General features: G+C 42.1%; 1 protein-coding gene across 1 annotated transcript; it reads left to right on the top strand.

The window, feature by feature from the left end:
* Positions 1-239: 239 nt before the first annotated feature.
* Positions 240-3,450, top strand: LOC115642368 (the record flags this gene model as incomplete). Its single annotated transcript, XM_030545821.1, has 4 exons — positions 240-309; positions 458-1,713; positions 2,125-2,826; positions 2,962-3,450. Coding segments are annotated over exons 1-4 (2,517 nt in total), but the record flags the coding sequence as incomplete, so codon positions are not given.
* Between the last annotated feature and the right edge of the window lie 14,425 nt (positions 3,451-17,875).

Here is a 17,875-nt window from a genome sequence, read left to right as displayed (position 1 = left end):
TTGACTGCAAGCGTTGTGGAACGCTCAAGAGCACGACAAGACACGTAGGCGTCCTGGTCATCCACTGCGCCCTGCCCTATCTCCAGCCGTCTCGACTCTTGTCCTGCTACTGGATACAGATAGGAACTAGGAAGAGAGAGTGAGGTTGACGTCGCACAACTCTCCTTCACTTTAATCCAAGTTACGCGCAAGTCTCGACATCATATCATATCACATCATGTCAAGTCCTGTGGCAATGGATGAGCGACGAAGCAGCAGGTGTGGATACTTTGGGAGCTGTAGCCACGGACCTGCACACAGGTGGCTCAGGTATAATGGTCGTTCCTCACTGACCGAAGCAGCAGTAGAGCTCGGCATCTTCCTGAGCAACTGAGCAGCCCTATTCAGGATTGCTCTGTTCACTTCTGTAGAATGAGGAGGGGGCTAGAAAACGTGCCCTAAACATTATCTGCTTCAGCTTACCCTGGCCAGCATACCGTGACTGGCTGGGATCCCACAAAAGCGGTCGAACAAAAACAAAACAGAGTGACAACGATCACCATTAGCACATGGAATGTGCGCAAGCTACTGGACAACATCAAGGCAGACAGACCGGAGAGAAGAACAGCACTTGTCGCCAGAGAGCTCACACGCTACAACATTGACATTGCAGCTGTTAGCGAAACTCGCCTTGCTAATGAAGGACGGCTGTCCGAGTCAGGTGGAGGCTATACATTCTTCTGGAATGGCCGCAGCAGTGATGAGCGTCGCGAATCTGCAGTTGGCTTCACCATGAAGAATCATCTTGTTCGGAAACTTACCAGTCCCCCCAAGGGTGTGAATGACCGACTCATGACAATGCAGCTTCCGCTTCAAAAAGGAAAACAAGCTACTTTGATCAGCGCATATGCTCCCACAATGACCAACCCAGAGGATGTGAAGGATAAATTCTACGAAGAACTAGATGCTCTGCTATCATCAGTGCACCGCACAGACAAGCTGATTCTGCTTGGCGATTTTAACACAAGAGTCGGATGCGATGCTGCAGTCTGGGAAGGAGTCATTGGGGAAAATGGAGTGGGAAAGTGTAACAGCAATGGCCTGTTACTACTGAAAACTTGTGCAGCACATGACCTTCTGATCATCAATACGGTCTTCCACCTCCTTACCCATAACAGGACTTCGTGGATACATCCCCGTTCCAAGCACTGGCATCTGATCGACTATGTCATCATCAGGAGAAGGGACAGACAAGATGTCAGGGTTACGAAACCTACGTGCGGCGCTGACTGTTGGACGGATCACAAGCTCATAGTATCCAAAATGAAGCTCTGTATCATGCCGAAGAGACGACCACAAGGCTGTAAGGCTCTCAAAAGGAACAACGTGTTGAAGCTGAAGAACAGCTGCATGACTGAAAATCTAGCGGAAGACCTAGAGAATGAGCTTGCTGATCTTCGTATTGAGGATGACGCAGGGAAAGACTGGGAGCGATTATGCAACACGGTCCATACAGCTGCATCGAAGGTATTGGGACCCTCCACACGCAGGTGGCAAGACTGGTTTGAAAAAAAGGATGCAGAAATCCAGGCCTTACTTGCTGAGAAGCACTGCCTGCATCATGCATATCAAAACGATCCATCCTCAGCGGCAAAGAAGACCGCCTTTATCAAAGCTTGCAGAACAGTACAGAACCGACTGCACAAAATGAGGGACTTGTGGCTGAGCGCCAAAGTAGATGAAATACAGGCGTATGCAGACAGGAAGGACTATAAGCAGTTCTATGAAGCCCTCAACACACTCTGTGGTCCACAGTCTTCTGGGAGCTTTCCCCTCCTGAACTCTGATGGCACTGTGCTTCTTACAGAGAAGACGCAGATTCTCCAGAGATGGGCTGAACATTCTGAAGCAGTTCTCAACTGCCCCTCAGTCATCAGTGATGTGGCCATTGACAAGATGCCTCAGGTTGCAGTCAATGACTCCATGTTTGCTTCACCAGAAGAGGATGAAGTGAAGAAAGCCATCAACCCGCTGTCAAGTGGCAAAGCCCCAGGGTCAGATGCCATACCAGCAGACGTGTACAAAGTCGGTGGACCCGTGCTGCTACAGAAACTCACTAAGCTGTTTCAGTCCTTCTGGAAGCAGGGATCCATTCCACAGGAATTTGGAGAAGAGTCCATAGTGCACCTCTATAAGAAGAAGGGCAATCGCCAAGTATGCGACAATCACCGTGGAATCTCGCTGCTCTCTACAGCGGAGAAAGTTCTTGCATGGGTTCTGTTGAATCCATTGATCACTCACCTGGAGCAGGGCTTACTGCCAGAATCATGGTGCGGCTTTCGCAAGGGATGTGGGACTATTGACATGATCTTCTCTGTGCGTCAGTTACAGGAGAAATGTCAAGAACAGAATCGTGAACTTTACATAACTTTTGTGGACCTCACGAAAGCATTTTACTCTGTCAGTCGCCAGGGCCTGTGGAGGATCATGTCAAAACTCGGCTGTCTAGACAGATTCATACGAACGGTATGTCAATTTCATCACGGTATGATGGCTCGTGTCCTTGATGACGGTGAAACATCTGAGGTCTTCCCAGTCACCAATGATGTCAAGCAAGGGTGTGTTTTAGCACCCACTTTGTTCAGCATGATATTCTCTGCCACTCTGACTGATGCCTTTCAACACTGCACTGAAGGAGTAGGCCTGAAGTACAGAACTGACGGGAAACTATTCAATCTGAGGCGACTGTGTGCCATCACCAAGGTGAAGGAAACTGTACTTCGAGACTTTCCCTTTGCCGATGATTGTGCTGTGAATGCTAGTGCAGAGCCAGAAATGCAAGCCAGTGTAGACAAGTTTTCATCTGCATGCAACAACTTCGGTCTCACCATTAACATCAAGAAGACCGAGGTCATGCACCAGCCAGCTCCCCACTCTCCGTACTCAGAACCGTCCATCACTGTAAATGGACAGAAACTTCAGGCAGTGGACCACTTCATGTACCTGGGCAGTACCCTTTCTCGAGCAGTGTCAATCGATGATGAAGTAAACTGCCGAATCGCTAAAGCCAGCTCTGCATTTGGCCAATTGCACTCCAATGTCTGGGAACGTCGAGGGATCAGCCTACCAATGAAGCTGAACGTCTACCGAGCAGCGGTGCTTCCAACTCTGCTTTACGCTTGCGAGACGTGGACTGTCTATCGGAGTCATGCACGAAGGCTCAATCACTTGCACATTTCCTGTCTGCGAAAACTTCTAAAAATCAGATGGCAGGACAAAGTGCCCGATACTGAAGTCCTTACCAGAGCCAGTCTGCCGTCAGTTCACACACTGCTGATGGGAGCCCAGATCAGATGGGCTGGACATGTCGTGAGAATGTCAGATGAGCGCATTCCTAAACAGTTCTTCTACGGAGAACTCACCCAGGGAAAGCGCTCCCATGGAGGACAAAAGAAGCGGTTTAAGGACATGCTGAAGACCTCTCTGAAGTCCCTCGAGATCTACACCACCACATGGGAAACCCTCACACTGAACCGTCCAGCATGGCGCAGCCTCATTCACACAGGCAGTAATATCTCTGAGGCGAGGCGTACTGCTGAGGCGGAAAGAAAGCGTGAGCTGCGCAAGTCCAAGGCTGCCTGCACATCATCGACAGTGCCATCACGTGTCTGCCTGACGTGTGACAGAAGGTTCCAAGCGCGAATCGGACTGATCAGTCATCTTTGGATGCACAGAGCCCGGTCATCGAATGAATGAGTTGTTGAGGTCTTCATTGACAATGATGGACAAATATCAAATGTTTTCATGTCAACAGATGCTATAGTCAGTGTTCAGCCACTATAGTGGAAGGTGCTATAGGAAACCTTTAAGATAGAAGAAAATCTCTTTCCAATGTCAAGTGCAGCATCGGAGCACATTTTACAGCTATATGTAGTACTAGTAGTGTGGGCTTAGAAATAAACAGCAAAATTAACCAAAAGCACTCAATTTTATTGTCTTTAAATTCATGGGTTCTTGATAGTAGGATCATAAGGGATCATAGGTTGGACTGCACTCATCCCGCTGCAGGATGTGAGCCCAGAGTTGCTTTCACAGCTCTATATTTGAGCATTCAGATTTATATTACATTATTCAGCTCATGTATTTGCATGACTAATACCGGATCTGCATATACAGATATGGATTTTTCCACATGCTAATTTTGAAAATTTGGCCCTGAATACCTATTAAAACAAGAGGTCATTTCTTATTTTATCCCATTACTGGAGCCCAGCAATGCAGATGTTACACAACAAAATATGCCAGACTAGAGATTACATAGAGGAGGACCTGTGTTACAAAGACAGTATCAAATCCTAGTGTGATTATTTGCAGGATGAAATTCAGTTCACACTCTAGAAGGCTTGGAGCTGTGAGGCCTTTCCATTGCCGCACTCCTGGCGATCTCTTTATTAGTGTGCCTTTTCACTGTAAAGTGCTGCAGCCTGCTTCCCATTTCCACTGCAGCATGGAATATGTATGAAATATTTCACAAATGAGTGGCCTAAGGTATATGCCGGGGGGATCTCCAAGGAATACACACATGTGATTAACAAACTGGCCACCTGACACAACTGTTGCTCCACATAAATGCTGCTGAAACAGCAGCTCTTTTGCAGTGGGAAAAACAGTAGAAGGAAGCAGTGCCTGAATTTGAACTAAATCTGAGCTAGAGAAAAAAAGCTTCTCTCTCTGATATTCTAAGGAAGCCTAGAATATAGCTCTCTGGACTTTGAGTTCTAGCTTTCTCATATTTTAGGAAAAAGATGACATATTTTACAATGTAAAATGACTTCTCTAGAGTCTGTCTCTGAACCAGAGCTGATTTCTACTCCGTGCATTCATTAAGGGTCTTTTCATAGTCTCTGCAGGCCTACCTTGCGTATTATAACTGGCCTTTTGGCTAACTCTGGATTACCTTTTAAAATATTTCCAGCAATACAATGTGAAGGTAAAATCTTTATAAGAAATATTTTTCTTAGTACTGTGTGAGCAACATTTTGCGGTGTACATAGAATGGCACAAATGGTGCCTTCGAAACTTTTTATTATACTTTGTTAAAAAAGAGATTTCAGCCAATGGGTGCTGTCAAATCTTCATTGCCTACCAAGCCCCACTCTCACAGAAGAGAGAGCACAAGGCCCTTTTTGACCACCACCATTGTCAGACACAGAATAAAAATACTTTGCCTCTCCCAAAGACTAAACCTTACTTAAATTTTTCCTTACTACCCCTATCCCCAACCAAATGTGTAGCATCACGGCCAATACTGGTCTACCCTCAAGGGCATGATCCTGCCTCCTTGTAACTCTTACAACCATATTGCTGCCTGGCAACATTTTCAGATGTAGGTGACTAAAGTTAAGCTCCTAAATCCATATTTAGACACCTACATAAATGGCCCAATTTTCCAAAATGATCACAACCTAGCAGCTCCCACACAGGGATTTGCATACATTTAAACTTTTGAAACAATGGCTTTAATAGCCACAAAACCACAACTTTAAAACTTTTATTTCAAGAATTCTTCCTTAACAGCTGCCGTGACTACAGTCTTTCAGACACAATAAAATTATCTGAACAACCAATCCATCACTGGAATGATGGATTGATCCCTACTGAAGGCTGCAGGGATCTAGATACTGTTGCGCAGTCCTGACAGAAGTTTCCCATTGTAATGAAAGAAGACATGGCAGTCATGTTAAAGTTAAACTAAGATGACAGGTTTGGGGTAAAAGCCTATTCTCCACAATGGCAAGAGGCAAGAATTTTTTAACTTGATTTTCCAAAAAATAAGATGCACATGCCATTGCTGCTGTTGTGTATGCAAAGTGGATATTTGTGCAAGCTCCAGTGACCATAAAAGAGCGCACACACACACACACACACACACACACACACACACACACACACACACACACACACACACACACACACAAAAGGTACATAGGGAATTGCAGAAGATGTAAAGCAGCTTCAGGCTTCAGGAACTCTGCTGGGTTTCATACAGGGCCTGAAGCAACAAAGTGTACCTCCACCCACCTGAGCTATGACACTTACTCAAGGCTTCACCTACGGAGTCATAGATCTAGAGTCCAAGGGTTGAACTTCATCAGGTCCCAAGCAGAGAGAGGATAGTGCTAACCTTCCTTATGAAGGAAAGGAGATAGCTATGTGGGAAGAGGGACGTGCTATGTCCGCACTACTGGCCTAGTCATCTGGCTGCAAGTGTCCATATTGGATTTACATAATTCACTTGAGCCAACGTTCAGGAAATTATATAGGAGCTAAAAATTTTACAATAGTTCATAATTGCCTGGATTCAGAAAGGCATCTGTGAATACGAAAAGGTAATTGGATTCACTAAGCCCAGTCAACATCTGTGAGAGCTACTTCTGGATAAACACCCAAGGACAAGGAACAGAGAGACGGGGATGACTGACAGAAATGGAGCTTATCTCATTGTTCTTGCTTTCTTCCCTTTTTCTGTATATCATTTTTTCCCATTCCTTTTTTATGTTGTTTGTCTGGGAGGGGCTGAAAGGGTGGAGAAGTTTGCTTTGGAATGAAATGGTGTGATTGTGGTAAAGCATCAGAATGAAGGAGGGTTACTCTAATTGAATTGTGAAAGATTACACACTTTCAATCTTTCTTACAAAGCAATAGAGTTGAGGTCTTAACAACAAATTACACTGTGTTCAGAGTACATGAAAAGCCACAATACAAACTCATTTATCTGGTAAATTATGGCCAATCAATGAGGTATAATAGGTGCTGTTGATTCAGATTAATTGGCTATGTTGCCTTGGAGCTGCAGCTATAGACTGATTTTAATCAGGGAGATTTAAACAATTAGGGCTTGGCCACACTAGAGAGTTGCAGCGCTGGTGAGGGGGTTACAATGCTGCAACTTAGGATGTGGCCACACTTGCAAAGCACGGCCAGCACTGCAACTCCCTGGTTGCAGCGCTGGCTGTACACCCGGTCGAGCCTCGGGTGTAGGGATTCCAGCGCTGGTGATCCAGCACTGGTCAGCAAGTGTGGACACCCACCAGCGCTTTTATTGACCTCCGGGGTATAAGGAGGTATCTCCGAATTCCTGTCCACAACAAACCGGAAGAAAGGGAGAGCTCGGAGTTCAGCCAAACTGCTTATTTAAAAAACAAACACAGCTCCTGTTTGCTGAGCGAGCGGAGGCAGGCAGGGGAATTACTTCGGAATGTTCACAGCTGTTTGCTTGAAGAGAGAAACAGCACGCTCACACGGCAGAGGGGGAGGGGGAAGTCCGTGTTCAGCAGTTGCTGATCTGGTCTGACGGGTATTTAGCTGTGCATAATTTGCAATTAGTGAATGAGAGAGGAGTGGGGGAAGGGAGTTAGAACTTTTAAAATGATTGAAGGTAGACACAAGTCCTTAGAACTTGCAAGGCAGGGAGCTGAGAACAGTGTCAACTCCAAAAATCCATTCTTTCTTTCTCCTCCACGCTCCCTGTCACATTCCACCCCACCCCCCTCTTTTGAAAAGCACGTTGCAGCCACTTGAATGCTGGGATAGCTGCCCACAATGCACCACTCCCAACAGCGCTGCAAGTGCTGCAAATGTGGCCACACTGCAGCGCTGGTAGCTGTCAGTGTGGCCACACTGCAGCGCTGGCCCTACACAGCTGTACGAACACAGCTGTAACTACCAGCGCTGCAAAACTGTAAGTGTAGCCATACCCTTAGTAACTTTGCATGTGCATATGTTTTGCATTACATGTTATAGTAGAGATGTAACACCTGGACAAAACCAAGTTGTAAGTATATGTATGTATTCCTATGAGCACTCATGTGCTAAACTATAAAAAAGTAACAATTTTTCTGACCTTATTTATAGAGCTTTTGGTACAATACATTTTTGCAAATGTATGACCCAATTCTGCAAACATTACTTATGTGGAGTAGTATTTACTTACACAAAGTAGTTCCTCTGAAGTCAGTATGACTATTCTAGATCAAGAGGCAGAATTGGGCCCAAAATAATTGAATTATAAAGAGAGATGCTTGAAAGGATAAGATTTTCAGAGGTTCCTACAGGATTTAGAAGTATAAATTCCACTGGCTTATGGAAACCATTCCCAGAAATCAGTGCATTTTTAAGAAAAACAACAGGTGACACTGTAAATTTTGAAAACACTAGGATAGAAACATGATTTTTTTTTCTTTGAGGAAGGGAAGGGGGTTTTAAGGTTGATAATACAACAGACAAAAGTGTCATGGTCAGATGGAATTGTGAGAGATGAAGAGCCACACCTGTTGCTTGTGATAGAATATTGTGCTTTAACCATAAAAGAGTATGGAAGAAAGAAATTAGAATGCAGTTAGATTTTAGCAATCAGTGTATTCTGTTCTCAGTGAAGCTCCCATTTTATGTGCCCTTAAAATGAGAACTTTGTATTTATTTTTAAGGTAATCCAAAAATGCAGGAGTACATTGAGATCTCTGGGTTGTAGAAGGTAGTTTGCAAAATATAGAAAATTATTGTATAGATAGAGTTCTGTGTTTATAGATTTTGATGCTATTCTGTTTGGCTGATTGATACAATGTTAAGGGAAAGGGTGGCCAAGAACTGAATTAGTCAAACAATGGAAACCCTTCCATGGACTTTGATTAATGAAGATCTCATTGGCACGTTCATTTCTGTGAACTGCCAATGAATACGGCTTTTATTTCCTGTAAACTGAACTAGGCGTTGACAATGATATTTGGGGCTGGCTATTTGCTGGTTTACTCCATTGGAATGAAGATGAGAGGGAAAGTGAACATGACTGGGATGTTTCATTTACCAGGTCAAAGGACACAGATCACCTTCAAATCTGGCTGCCTATATTTTTGTTTAAAGTTTAAAACAAAATAATTACAATAGTCATTTGCTTTCAATGCCAACTCTCAAAGCAAACTTTCAACGTTCTCAAACTCCTTACAGTTTTCTTGTTTAAAAAAAAATAGACAAAGCATTATATTGTCCTTTTGCTGCCAATGTTTTCACCACAGTGGTTTATTGCATTGATTTTCTGTGGGTGTAATTAAGTTATTGCAGTGAAATTACACTAAAGTAATTCAAGCTGAATCCTAGGGACAAAATCCTAGCACTGAGTTCTACTGGACTGTAGACTAGTCCCCATCACTTGAAAGATAAAGTGGGTGAGGTAATGTCTTTTATTGGAGCAACTTCTCTTGGTGAGAGAGAGAAGATTTCAAGCTTAATAGTTCTCTCTAAGCTCAAAACTTTGTCTCTCACCAACAGAAGTTGGTCCAATAAATGACATTACTTCACCCAGCTTGTCTCTCTAATATCCTGGGACAGACATGGCTCAACAACCCCAGCACTTAAGACATTTAAAACCAGAATGGGTCCTATGCATGGTGCACCCTTCCTGAGATCATCTGCCCACCTTTTTCACATTTGAATCCAGTTCAAAACCTCTTGAAGATCGATTTCTTCCATGCTTGAAGCGTGACTCACACTGACAAAAAATCTTAATTAGAAAAAAAAAGTTATTTCCCATTCCCCCCTAATCTTGGTCTACTTGTCTATCTATCCTTACTTTGCAAGCTCCTAGGGACAATGACTGTTTTGTTCTCAGTATGGAGAGCACATAACAGGAGCTACAATAAACAATTTACAGACTGCATTGAATATAGTTAAATATGCTATAAGGAAAAGCTCTGTCCTTGCAAAAGGGTGAACTAAATTCACTGGATTTAAGGTTGCATCGATACTATTGATCTCATACTTGTCTATGAGCAGGAATAAACATTGACTTGGACAAGATGGTATGTGAAACTACAGTTGTTCCAAACATTTTCCTTCCACCAGATGCCACAGTTGCATGATTTAGATGTTCTAGGACTGGAGTGGGGATTATTAGAGGGGAAGAGGGTCCACAAATTGGCACAAGAAGAGGAAACTGGCACAAAATAAATTTATGAAAAGGAACCTAGAATTAAAAGAAAAGAGGATTTGGAAAGAAAGTAATTGGCCTAGTAAAACCAGGTTTATGAAGTACTGCATGTATTAAAAATTAAAAAGATGTTACTCAAAATCCGTTAAATTGGCAAATATGTAGCTAACTAGAAACCAGGTGCAGGAAAATATAAGACAAATTGCTGGATATGTTTGAAGGATGTAAAGTTGATTAATTTGTTTAATAGGCATAAGTAGCATTTTATCACTTAATTAATCCCCACCACTTGGTAATTTATAAGGAAATTAGTTCCTCATTACAAAAATATTTTGATATTTCTTTGTAAGGAAGGGTGCATATTGGAAGCATTCCATTTCTAGAAGACTCTGAACTGAGAAATTGTATGGGCATTAAACTCTGCAGAGTAATTCTTCCTTTTGGCTCTTCTTTGATAACCCTCATTCTTTTGTACTCTAGGGTGGTAGTTTGTTTTTATATTGATGCTGTTAGCATGTTCTCAAAATGCTCAAAAACTAAGCGCCTCACAAAACCAAGTGAAGACACAATCCTTCCCCAAAGATTGTACGCAAATATGAAGGGACACAATAAGGGAGAACCATAGGCCAAAAAAAGGAGGGGAGGGGAGGGAGAGGAAATACAAAGCTGACACTATTCATAGTGATCACTTCTTGGTGATCCTCTTTCTGGTATGAGGAAGAATGGTCGTGTTTAAAGGACTCAGGAGATCTGGGTTTAATTCTGAGATCCACCATAGACTATGTCCTTGTTTACTTGGATAAGTCACTTACTCTGTACCTTTAGTTCCTCAGCTGTGAGCTGGGGAGAATGACATTTCCTTTTTCCCCACTTCTTCTCTGTCCTATCAGTGTGGCTCCTTCTTTGTGCCTAGTCACGGGAGTAAGGGAGTAAGTCCCTTGGGGTAAATCCACAATCAAGTCCTTAGATTGTAAGCCTTTCCAGGCAGGAACCACTGTTTATTACTTATGTGTACAGCGGCTACCACAAAGGAAGAGGGCACTGATTTCAGCAGGGAGTCAGCTCTAGATACTACAATGATGAAAGTGTTAATCTGGTTCATAATTCCAATACAAACCAGATCCCACAAGAAAGTTTCTCCAAAGATATTCTAAGTTGCTGAAATCTATATTAGTTTTACATCAGATTTGATTAAGGTTAATTTCTGATAAAAATGACATTTCTAACTTTGTACACACATATACAAGAATATCATCTGGATCACGTGGTTACTCAAAAAAGCAAACTGTTTCTTGATGATTTTGTTACCTTTCCTCTACCCTTTACTTCTCAATTTGGAACAATTTTATTTTTAGCCTGTCTATTAGAATGTTTTCTCAGCATAACGTGGCATACTGTAAACTATCATCTATTTGTTAAACTGTTAATGATATTGACAGATGTGATACAGCATGGCCAGAGGGCAGCAGGAGAGTGCTAGCAGGGAGCATTATTCCCTGCAAGGGGAGGAAGGTTTGCTATAGATTAACTAGAGCACCTGAAGCCAATTAGAGCACCAGTAGTCAATCATGTGATAAAAAACCCCTGCTTCAGTCAGATAGTGTGGGAGTTGGAGCAGGAAGGTTTGGTTGGAGCAGAGAGCAGTTTGAAGGAGTTAGAGCAGAGAACAGTTTTGAAGAGAGACCAAAAGGAAAGTTTGGAGGAGTGCTGAGGTGGGCTGAGAAATCCAAAAAAACCCTAGGTAAGGGGCACCTGGCTTATGTAGAAGGAGAGCAAGAAGCCCCTTCAGAAGCTAAAGGGCAGGAGAGGGAAGCAGCGCAGGGGAAGGAACCGCTAGTTCAAGTGGTTCACCACAAACCTCAGGGCCCCTGGGTTGGGACCTGGAGAAGAGGGTGGGCCCAGGTCCCTCCCTCTCCACTCCCCTCCTCAAGGACAATAGTGGTGTAATTAAAATACCGATTCAGAGGCAAGCAACGATGCCCTGAACTTTCCCCAAAGAAGAGAAAGCGCGAGACCCAGCATAACAGTACAGGCAATTTGCCACACAGAGAATACAACTTTGTGTAAAGAGGCAAAAGGTCATCCTACGTTTTGGATGGTGGCATTCCGGACTGCCAAGAGCTCAAAGGACTGCAGCAGGATCTCACTCTTGGGTTATGTAATGTTTAAATAAAAATTATAGAATTAAATATAAACTCTCTGTACCTTAATAAATCCAAAACTACATGGGTTTATGAATAAGTACATCCAGATCCATTTTATTTCAAGAGGTTCTCATTTACTCTACGCGTGTTTGGAGTCACACCTCCAAATTCGTCTGCTTATGCTAAACATTTGTTGGGCCCCAACTCATTTGCATATTGAGAAATGAGGGCAGAATTTGACCTGGAAGGTTTACTTTTTTTCAGTTTTCAAAGGGGTTTCTAATAATTGCAATGGCTACATTGAGCTTCCCCAAAAGGCAGATGCAAATCACGTACAAACAACTAACAAGAAGAAACATCTAGCAGATCCAATATCCAAATCTTTTCTGTTGGCAGGGTTTTATGTTGCTTACTGAAATTTACTCATCTTCATTGGTTCTCTAATGATTTACATTCATAATTTTATCATAAACTGTGCTCTGGATGTGTTTTTAAGGTGAAAAGTTTCCTTATCTTATAATTGTGCATAATAATGTATCACACCCCCTCTCACCTAGTGACTAATTGGATACTACAGGACTAGGCAATTATATGCAAAGTTAGAGGAGTTAATTTTTTATTCTGAAAAGAGATTAAAAGATTCAATAAGCTGTTGAACTGGGGAGGGAACCACCACACTAGAGTTTGGTCCAATAAGCCCAACTTAAATGTTTCCTACAAAGTAAAACTGTAACTTCTAAAGCTAAAGTAGAGACATTGGGCTAATTTGCATTATATTGTCTGTCAAAGTCCAAGGTCGATACTTGCTAAGGAAAATGAAATACATGCTTGTATTAACAGATTCCAATCCAATAAAATCATTTGAAAACTTTTACGTGTACAGTTATGGGATGACTCATTTCTCTGACTTCAATAATATGGAATTATTTACCTTTCAGCTGTCTAGGCAATGACATTTTAGATCACCCTTACAGTTCAATGACCAAAAGGCCAAAAATTACATTCTTGGCAAATCTTTGGTATTTGTCTTACACTGTGCAGTAAGGATTGCATCTTATAAAAGTGTATCTCTCATCAGGCATTCTCATAAATGTAGTAAAAAAAGGAAGAGCCCTTTGGAAGCTAGGGCATTTGCACTCTGTTGCTCTGTGTTAGATAGGTAATCACATGCTTCTGAGATGCAATATTATGTTCTAGTCAAAATGCTGGAGTTTGGCTACAACAGACAGATACATTGGATTAGATTTTCTATCAGGATTTCAGTATGCTAGCATGAAATGTATCACAGAAAGCAAATGTATTGCTGCATTTCTTAATGTGTAGACAGGATTTAAAAAACACTTTAGCAGAAAAATACTCCTCCAGTTGACTGACTGCACAGACGTAGCCACAGATTGAAAAACCACTTCTCAAGGATAGTGCCCCAGAAAATTGACTCTACACATGATGCAAGCATATGCAAGCACCTAATGCTTTTTCCTAGCTGGGCTTGTCTGCTTCATGTTTATCTGCAAGAAGAGTTGCCTGAGCAAGAAAGCATGTGTCCTGGAGATGTCTTTTTAGTCTGCATAGAAGCATGGAGCAGAAAGGCAGAATGTAGAATAGAATTCCATGCATGTATGCACACACCTCAGAACTAGCCTGTTAGCTTGTTGATTTAAAAAATTACACTGAAAAACTTAAAGGGATTTACACTTGACAAAAATAAACTGAGTTATTTAATTCTGCAATGATGAAGTTAGAGATTGAAAAGACATTTGATCATGCAGACCATCTCCCTGAAAATGCGAAATTGTGCTCTACAGCCTCTTTCCTGTATTTTGTCCAAGCTAGTTTTAGCAGTCCCAGGTGACAGGGATTTTCCACCATCCTTTGGAAGAAATTTATGTAGCTAAACGTATTTTAACATCAAGAAATTTTTTCTACTGTTAGCATAGATTTTCCTTTTCTTAATTTCTTCCATTACTCTCAGTTATACAGTACCGCTGTCTCCAAACTAAGCAATTATCCTCCTTGTCAATAATATCTAGGGTTGAAATTATTAACAGTTAAACAAAATATGAGAGAGGAGACACACAGTAACAGGTTATGGTTTAGTGTGCACTTACTGTTCATGTATTTTTGAACTACTGGATAAATAACTACGCTAACACTGAGCACATGTATTTAAAAATACATAGGGCCAAATCCCCTTCTGGTGTTAATCAGACTAGATTTATTTGCTTCAGTGGAACTACCACAATTCACCCCAGAGAAAATCTATCCTATTGCTCCTGAAAATTCAACAGAGCAGTATTCATTATCTAAAGTCACAAATATTGATGTCAAGTATCAGATGGGTAGCAGCGTTAGTCTGGATCTGTAAAAAGCAACAAAGAATCCTGTAAAAGCAGCAAAGAGTCCTGTGGCACCTTATAGACTAACAGACGTTTTACAACCGCATCTGCTCTAACCCCTCAGATAGAGACCAACACCTACAAAATCTCCACCAAGCATTCTCAAAACTACAGTACCCGCATGAGGAAATAGGGAAACAGATCAACAGAGCCAGACATGTACCCAGAAGCCTTCTACTGCAAGACAAACCCAAGAAAGAAACCAACAGGACTCCACTGGCCATCACGTACAGTCCCCAGCTAAAAGCTCTCCAATGCATCATCAGGGGCCTACAACCCATCCTGGACAATGATCCCACACTTTCACAGGCCTTGGGTGGCAGGTCAGTCCTCGCCCACAGGCAACCCGCCAACCTGAAACATATTCTCACCAGTAACTGCACACCGCACCATAGTAACTCTAGCTCAGGAACTAATCCATGCAACAAACCTCGATGCCAACTCTGCCCACATATCTACACCAGTGACACCATCACAGGACCTAACCAGATCAGCCACACCATCACCGGTTCATTCACCTGCACGTCCACCAATGTAATATACACCATCATATGCCAGCAATGCCTCTCTGCTATGTACATTGGCCAAACTGGACAGTCGCTACGGAAAAGGATAAACGGACACAAATCAGATATGAGGAATGGCAATATACAAAAACCTGTAGGAGAACACTTCAACCTCCCTGGCCACACTACAGCAGACCTTAAGGTGGCCATCCTGCAGCAAAAAAACTTCAGGACCAGACTTCAAAGAGAAACTGCTGAGCTTCAGTTCATCTGCAAATTTGACAACATCAGCTCAGGATTAAACAAAGACTGTGAATGGCTTGCCAATTACAGAACCAGTTTCTCCTCCCTTGGTTTTCACACCTCAACTGCTAGAACAGGGCCTCATCCTCCCTAATTGAACTACCTCATTGTCTCTAGCTTGCCTGCATATATATACCTGCCCCTGGAAATTTCCATTACATGCATCTGACGAAGTGGGTATTCACCCATGAAAGCTCATGCTCCAAAACGTCTGTTAATCTATAAGGTGCCACAGGATTCTTTTATCAGAGGGGTAGCCGTGTTAGTCTGGATCTGTAAAAGCAGAGTCCACATGGCAAATATTGATGTGACACTGTAGTTATGCTAGCATTAATACCATGAAGTATTGATAGTTAGGACTTTCCAGAGCTGTTCTGGAGGTTGGATAACAGCTTTCGTGTGCAGAAGAGTTTGCAGGACCAGGCCATAGGGATCATCCACCACTGAAATTCAAATTCACAATTTGTGGCAGCTAAAGTCAATTATGACTTTCTGAACACAGGAGGGTTACAGTGTGCAATAGAAATAACAGAGTACACATCCCACAAAAGCTCCCTTAGGAATTATGCTCCAGTCAGTTCTCCACTGGTATCTAGCTTCACCATAACCTGTGTAGAGGGGGAGCTATGTAAGAAAATGGAGGCAGCATAGTTCAATGGCCAGCAGACTGAATCAGGAGAGCTCAGTTTAGTTCCCAGAAATCCCCAACTGAGTAGGTGACATACAGTAAAATAACATTTCCTAAAACAGGAATACTACTTACCATTAGATTGACAGTGTCATAGGTTATTGGGATCTGTGCTATTTATTTCCCCACAGAATCACATTTCTGTTATACCTAGATATTTTGCAAAAAATGCAAAAGCCCACTAGTGATTTTTACTGAAATGGATTTAAAAAAAAAACTAGCATGCTAAAAGAGCTACAGTATTGACCACTATGGAAAAAGTTCTGTTGTCATTCCCAGATTTCATCCATTACTCTTGGTCTTCTCATTTCTCATTCTGTCCTGCTGTTACTATAACCTACATTCAGCCTAGTAGGTAGAACTGGAACAAATGTGTTGCATGTCTGAGTTAATGACTCAAGAGTGTCAAATAACTGGCTCAACTGGAATGATTTAATCAAAGATTATCAATCAGATTAGTGCAGCACTAGAAGAAAGAAAGAAAGAAAGACATTGTCAACCCTTTTTGTCAGACCAAGAGTTGGTTCTGTCTTTCTCCTTGACTGTTTGTGGAGGGACCCGCAGTTTTCATTTCCCCCAGCTAAGTTCCCATACCAATATCATTATATAGAGTTTTAGACAAATAAACCCTCTTTGCCAAGAATATTCTCCCAGCAACATATGTTCTGAGGTCATTTCTATATATTCTCACTTTACCTGACTTATGTGTGAAGGCATGATTGACAGCTGAGAGAACTAACAATTCCTCAAGATAATCTCTCAGTGGGTCCTTCTTACCCCACAATCATTCTTTCCTATTGATTCCACAACAGAAAACATCTGCTGTAACAATCGTCCCTTATTAGTTTCCCAAGTCTATATATACTTACGTAAGCATTACGGACAGACAGGTTTCCAAGAATATTTGGAGTTGTATAGACACGAAGGCACCGAAGATTGTTAAAGTACAGCATAATGGAGAAAATTCCTGACTAGAATTACTTATCATTCAAGGACCAGTGTTCTGGGCCTTAGAATTCAGACACACTCTTTGCTGAAGATAAAGATTCTTAGGATTAGTTGCTATATAAATGAATGAAAATATACAAAGAGAAAGAACTAAAAGGGTTAATATTTATTAACGGATACTAACAAACCGTAGCCTTTTACCTCATTATCCCCAGAAGTAAAACTATTGTGTCTAAATGGGACAATGACAAAAAATTCATTAAAAAGCCATGTAACTGATCTAATCAGTAGTTCAAATTGTTGCCTCAATAGGTGTATGAATGAAATAGAGGCACAATCTGCCACCCACAAAGATCCCTAGCAATTATGGGGAAGGGTATACAGAATCCTGTGGAGGAGGATAGATCTTTGGTCACTCTTAAAGCAGCAGGATCCTTTAGGAGGCATCCGGATAATTCCATTTCAGTCACAGCCCAGGTAACAACATGGATAGCCATTGCCTAGAAATGAGAGAGTAGCATAGAGAGAGGTTCCTAGTCTGTAAACTTCACAGAGCTTAATCTCACACAAAGAAGTCTCTACTGGCTGGGACTGTAGAGCTGATAAACCCCCTTTATGTGGAAACCTAATTGAGGCCTACCAGATCAAAATCCCCTCCACCCACAGGAATACAGGGAAGTTATCTAGTTCTTAGTGTCTCCAAAATGCAAGAAAAAATGCAAAGAAAAGCATCACTTATTCCCAAATGCTGTTTTTGCCTATTCATTTTGATTACGCATCATATCCAATACACAGCTGGTTTCTTACCTTGGCCCTATGTGAGTAATATGTCCATCCCGAACTCATCCAAATAAAGCCTGACCATTATGTGTGCACTTCCTTGGTTTTATACTTGTGTATCATAGAACTGGAAGGGACCTCGAGAGATC

The sequence above is a fragment of the Gopherus evgoodei genome, chromosome 1 (genome assembly GCF_007399415.2).
Source record: "Gopherus evgoodei ecotype Sinaloan lineage chromosome 1, rGopEvg1_v1.p, whole genome shotgun sequence".
NCBI classification, from domain to species: domain Eukaryota; kingdom Metazoa; phylum Chordata; order Testudines; family Testudinidae; genus Gopherus; species Gopherus evgoodei.
The sequence above is the reverse complement of the archived record's forward strand: the minus strand, read 5'-3'. Positions and strand labels throughout refer to the sequence as shown.